Genomic DNA, 5,909 nt, shown 5'->3' with positions numbered 1-5,909 from the left:
CCCTTCTTCCCCTTCCCCTTCCCCTTCTTCCCCTTCCCCTTCCCTTCGTTTTTTAAAGTCTCATGTAGCCTGGGTTGGCTTCAAACTTACCTGCCCTTCTGACTCTGCCTCCAAAGAGCTGGGATAACATGCCCTCCCCTCCATACCCAAAGTTCCCTTGTGCTTTTCATTGCTCTCTTCACACAGACCAAGTATGATGCGAACCAGCAGGCCCGGCGCCATCTTCTTCCCATCTCCACGTCAGACCTGAGCAGCAGAGAGCACTTGCGGAGCCCAGTGGAAAAGCCCCACAATGGTGCATTGTTCCCCCAGCAGGGTGACTTCCAGTACCGCAATATCCTCCTCACAGACCACTTCCAGTACAGCCGCCAGGGCCACCCAAACTCCTATGCTGTCAGCCGACATGATGTGTAGGCCAGGTCAGGCCTTCTGCACCCGCTTCTTGAGCTCAGCAGCTTGAGAATGTTCTGGCAGCCTGGCTGAGCACATGACACTTGGCGGCCATCAGTGGAGCTCTGGGTCCTGGCCCCTGATGGATGGGCTACAGGATGTGATCATAGTATGGACACTCACAAACTCTGGGCAGGAAAAGAACCATAGAGAGACCCTGGTTTATGTCTCCACTAAGAGGCCACTCTGCATTCATGCACAGGGTTGCCCATGACATATTACAGAGGTCTCATCTGAACTTCTGGTGAGAGCAGGGACATGCTCTACAGAACTGGCATCTCTGTGGCTGCAATCCTGGAAGCCAACAGGAGATGGCATCTGGGATACAGCCCAGAGGGATGGAGGGCTAACATGGGTGGCATTACCTGATCCCACCAATGATACAGAGCCCTAGAATACCCCAAGGCAGTTGGCCACTTGCAGCTAGTGCTGCCCAGGGGCAAACTTATAGTGACCATCAGCCTATCAGCTGTGAACTTCCTCTGCCTTGTGGGTGCCAAAGCAGGGCATAGCCCTCAGCCCGGGGGGCCCTTGGACTCTACAGGAGCAGCTTGTCTGCTCCCCACCCTTCTGATGGCACAGAAGGCCAAGGGGTGGTGGTGACAGTTTCCTAAGAACCTAAGTTTCTCTGGGGAACATCTCGTCGGCCATGGGATGGAAACCATCTTATCTCATTTCAAATATGGGATGTTTGTTGCTGGAGCCAGTCCTTCCCAGCTCAATGGTAGCAGGCAATGCCAAAGGGTACTGAAGCTGCAGCCACAGGAGTAGGAGGAGGTGTTCACACCAAGTACAGTGTTGTTTGTCAGTGAGGAGACCGCATGTGTATCAGGGTTTTAACTGTGCTCCAGTAAATGGGACACCAGGCAGGTCTTGGTTTTTTTAGTTAAGAATCACTTTGAGGCTGGATAGAATGCCTGCCTAGCATTTGTGCAGCCTTTGCTTCTGTCCACAGAATGCCACATAGTGGTACAGGCCTGCCTTCCCAGCACTCTTGAAGCAGATTCAGGAGGATCTAGAGGACAAGGTTCTCTACAAAGTAAGTTCCAGACCAGCCTGGGCTTCAGTGAGAAGCTGCCTCAGGAAAATGATCAGTTTAGGGACCTGCCATAGTGGCATACATCTAGGGGCTGAGGCAGGGAGATGGCCATGAGTTTGAAGTCAGTATGGGCTACATAATGAGGCTCTCTCTGAAAAAGTTGAGGGGTTGGTGGCCCATACCTATGGTCTTAGGTACTCATGAAGCAGAAGCAGGAGGCTTTCCCAAGCCTGTGAGCTCAATGCCAGTGTGGCAATTGACAGCAGGTAAGTAATAGGAAGGGGCATCAGGCTTAGCTTGGGGTATCAGTGGGTCTCAGGGTTTTTTGGTTTTGAGACAGGGTCTTACAATATAGATCAGGCTGACCCTGAACTCATGGGATATACCTGTCTCTGCCTCCTGAGTGCTTGGATTCTTTAAAACCATGGGCACTACATCCAGATGGCATCATCCCACTAAGCCTCCCAGGCTGACCTTAGCAGTTGTGCCCCCTCTGTTGCTTAGCACTGAGCTCACAGGTACATCATGGCACCCCAGTCCTTAACTCCTGATTTGTTGGGTCCCTCTGCTTTTGATTACTTGGGGTTTTATATTGAAAGGTTAGGGTTTTTTGGTTGTTGTTTATTTGTTTTGTTTTTTGAGACAGGGTTTCTCTGTGTAGCCCTGGCTGTCCTGGAACTCATTCTGTAGACCAGGCTGGCTTAGAACTCAGAAATTCACCTGCCTCTGCCTCCCAAGTGCTGGGATTAAAGGCATGCGCCACCACTGCCCGGCGAGGGTTAGTTTATTATCTTAGCCTCCTGCTTGCCTGAGACTTGGCATCCCCGGCCTCGGGACAGTCCCGTCTGCCTTGCCTAGTCCCAGCTGGTTTGCAGAAGAAGTTCCTTGGTAAGGCCGTCTGTTGGGTTCTCCTCAATGGGGAAGACTGGCCTGAGACACCTGTCACTGCAGAGGTCTCTGTGGGTGACCATGACTCAACTCTGGACTCAGAATGAATTATGTCTTTTTGGATTACCAAGATGTTCCTATAATTTGTGTATTAATGCATTTTTCCTTTTTCAGGGAGTAAAAAGGCCCGTCTCACTTTTCTTAACGGTTTATAAATTAATAAATGGGATACTTAGTTCTGTTCATAGGCTCACAGCAAGTATGAACACTGGAATGGATGAGACAATCAGGATAGACCAAATTCTCAGATCAAAAGACAAGCAGCTGGGGCGGCCGCTCTGGCTACAGTGCTTACCTGCGTGAATGAAGTCCTGGCCAGCCTCAGCCTCGCATACACAGAATGTTACCCCATTACTCAGGAGGCTGAGGCAGTTAGGATCAGGAGTTCAGTATAATACTGGCTACATAGTGAATTGGAAGCCAGTCTGGGCTATATGAGAGAAACAACAAAACAGACTTGATCTACAGTTTACGTCTGTCCATTCAAAGTCACATTAGCCCTACTCCCGTGTCTTACCTCCCATTACATCCACCTCTCCCTCTCCAGGTCTGACCCGTTCCACCTCTGTTGGGGTCTATTTGAGCATTTGTGTTACTGTCCCCACATACCCTTTGAAATTGCTTAGCCAAAACGCTGGTCCCGACCTACCCAGCTCCTTCATTTTACAGAAGAAACTGAGGCTTAGTGAATGTCTTTTCACTATTAGTGCACTTGGAGCTTTTATTTATTTCTTTGAGATTGTATCTGCCTATTTAGACCAGGCTGACCACAGACTAGAAGGCAACTCCTCCAGCCTTAGCCTTTGTGCCTGGAGGAGCTGCCATACCCAGCACCTTAACTTATGTCATTTATTCTAGGGAAACCCAAAACTCTCTTGACAGAGGAGAGGAGCTGAACTGAGGCAGTAAAATACTTGGAACTTAATTCCTCTGTGTGTTGGGAGGACTCCAAGCAGTGGGCTCTTCATGGCTAGACCCTAGCCCCAAAACCTTGGGTCTGAAACGGAAAACCTGTCATGCTCTTGCTTTCCATTGTCATCTTGAGGCTCCTGTGTCATAGACTGTACTATGGGAGTAGCTGTGCTCCTGGTTGGCATTTACCAAAAATAAATGGTGGTTTCCAGGGGCTGGAGTTTGGTTCTGGTTTGTCAGGGAGGGTCTTGCTCTGTGCTCCCATCAGCACAACCCACAAGGAGTAAAAAAAGATGGAAAATCCAGGGCTGGGAAGGTGGCTTTGTCAGCAGATATGGAAATCAGAGTTGGGATCTCCAAAACCCCCAAAAGCTGGGCAGATCCAGCTCCACCTGCCATCCTAGTGGGAGAGTCAGGTAAAGGTTCCAGGGTCATGGGCAAGAGCTGACTATTGGCCAGGTCCATCGCGAACGCTTATGTATAAGGTGGAGGGCCAGCAAGATAGCTAAGTAGGTAAAGGCTGAGCCTCGAGATGTGAGTTCAATTTAGGGAACCCACATGGTAGGAGAGAACCAACTCCTGTAAGTTGTCCTCTGACCTCCACATTTGTGTTGTGACATGCACACACCCACACAAAAAATTTTAAGTGTGCTAGGAACAATATTGTACACCTTTGGTCCCAGCACTCAGCAGGCAGAAGCAAGTGGATCTCAGAGTTTGAGGCTATATCTATCTATCTATCTTTCTATCTAGAGAGAGAGAGAGAGAGAGATGCCCACACATGCAAACAAACACAAGTGTCTACACACACAAACCACATGTATATGTAAGGCAAAAAGATTGTTTTTGTCTGCCTTTATTTTCATGCCTGATGTCAAACTTTGAATGTATTTGCATGCGAGTATGTGCTTTCATGTGTGTACATACATTGCATAAGTGTATGTATATAAATTTACTGTTGCTGTGGCTCCTATCCTCTATGGCTTCAGCTAGCTTATGCTGCACCAGAGTCCAGGTCCAGCTATACTCCTAAAGGCCAGTCAGGGCACCATTTCCGTAGCTAACCTCTGCAGCACAGGCTGACCTCTATTGATCTCCACTTCAGCCTGAGGTGCAAGTTTCCTCCTGTATACTAGGAGGCTGGGCCAGTAAGCCCCACGGCTGCTCCTGCTTCTCCCTCCCCAGCTCTGGCATGAATATGCTTCACTACCCCTGGCTTTTTATGTCTTCATGCATTTGTAGCAAGCACTTGACCTCTGTAAGTAGCTGGGTGACAACAGGCACCTGTGCATGGATGTGGAGGCAAGAGGTTGGCCTCATGTCCTTGTGTGCCAATAGGTCTACCATCTTACTTTTTGAGGCAGGGTCACTCACTGAACCTGGAGCTTCAGTGGGTGTGAGGCCAGTGAGCCCCAATCATCCTCCAGTCTCATCTCCCACAGCACAGACTTAATAGTCATACCCAGTTCTGGCTTCTGGGGGTAGAATCCAACTCTTAGCCACTCAGCTCAGCCTAACAACCCTTTTCATGTTTTTTAAGGTTTATTTATGTATGTCAGTACATTGTAGCTGTACAGATGGCTGTGAGCCTTCATGTGGTTGTTGGGAATTGAACTTTAGGACCTCTGCTCCCTCTGGTCAACCCTGCTCGCTCAATCTCTGCTTGCTCTGGTCCAAAGACTTATTTATTATACATAAGTAAACCACAGCTGACTTCAGATGTACCAGAAGAGGGTGTCAGATCTCATTTTACACGGTTGTGAGCCAATGTGGTTGCTGGGATTTGAACTCAGGACCTTTGGAAGAGCAGTGAGTACTCTTACCCACTGAGCCATCTTGCCATACACATACACATCTTATGGTGTATGTGTAGACGTCAGAAAGCTACTTATGAAAGCTTAGTTCTACTGTGTAAAGTCCCAGGTCACCATGCTTAGTAGCAAGTACCTTTACCCACTAGGCAATCTTGCTGTGTTAAGACAGGCCTCACGGAGCTAGCTTTGAATTCACTGTGTATCTTGTCTCTGACACTGGTGTGTCAGCCACTGAACTGAAGCCATGCCCTTCAGTTTTAGGAGTTGTGTGGCTGGCTGGCAAAACATCAGGAGACCCTGAACCTCACACATGGTAGGGAAGCACTTATCCACAGCCCCAGTCCTGTAATTCTGGCTGTTTAGGTTTCCTCTGTATTTTGGAGGATTCTGTGAGCAGTCAGGGAAGCTACCACAGTGAGGGGACCATATGCAAAGCTTTGGTCTCAGCCTCTGTATAAAGATGCATTCAGACTCCCAAAGGGGCTCAGTAGAAGGTAGGCAAGAACCAGCTGAGGAACACTGCGAAGGGCTTGAGGGGCACCTTACCTAGGCAGGAGCTAGTTGCCCAGACTTAATTAGGGAGGTGACAAGAGATGGGGCCAGGTGTGGGGGTGTGTACCTTTAGCTCCAGTGCTGGGAAGGCAAAGGCCAAAGCAGGAACACCTCCCTCAACAAATAAAACAGAAGAAACGTCTAAAAATGCATGTTCTACGGCCCTCTCATTGTTTTGGTCTTTTTTTTTTTTT

The 5,909-nt window shown here is 48.9% G+C and overlaps 1 protein-coding gene across 1 annotated transcript in view; it reads left to right on the top strand.

Moving 5' to 3' along the window:
- The window catches only part of Slc35e1 (solute carrier family 35 member E1), a 12,266-nt gene extending 8,703 nt beyond the window's left edge, over nt 1–3,563 (top strand). The window contains exon 6 of the mRNA XM_021219069.2: nt 187–3,563. Coding sequence (XP_021074728.1) covers nt 187–414 — 228 coding nt within the window. The 3' untranslated portion in view covers nt 415–3,563. The remainder of the gene's footprint in view (nt 1–186) is intronic.
- The last annotated feature ends 2,346 nt before the right edge of the window (nt 3,564–5,909 follow it).

Source organism: Mus pahari, chromosome 19 (genome assembly GCF_900095145.1).
Source record: "Mus pahari chromosome 19, PAHARI_EIJ_v1.1, whole genome shotgun sequence".
NCBI classification, from domain to species: domain Eukaryota; kingdom Metazoa; phylum Chordata; class Mammalia; order Rodentia; family Muridae; genus Mus; species Mus pahari.
The sequence above is the reverse complement of the archived record's forward strand: the minus strand, read 5'-3'. Positions and strand labels throughout refer to the sequence as shown.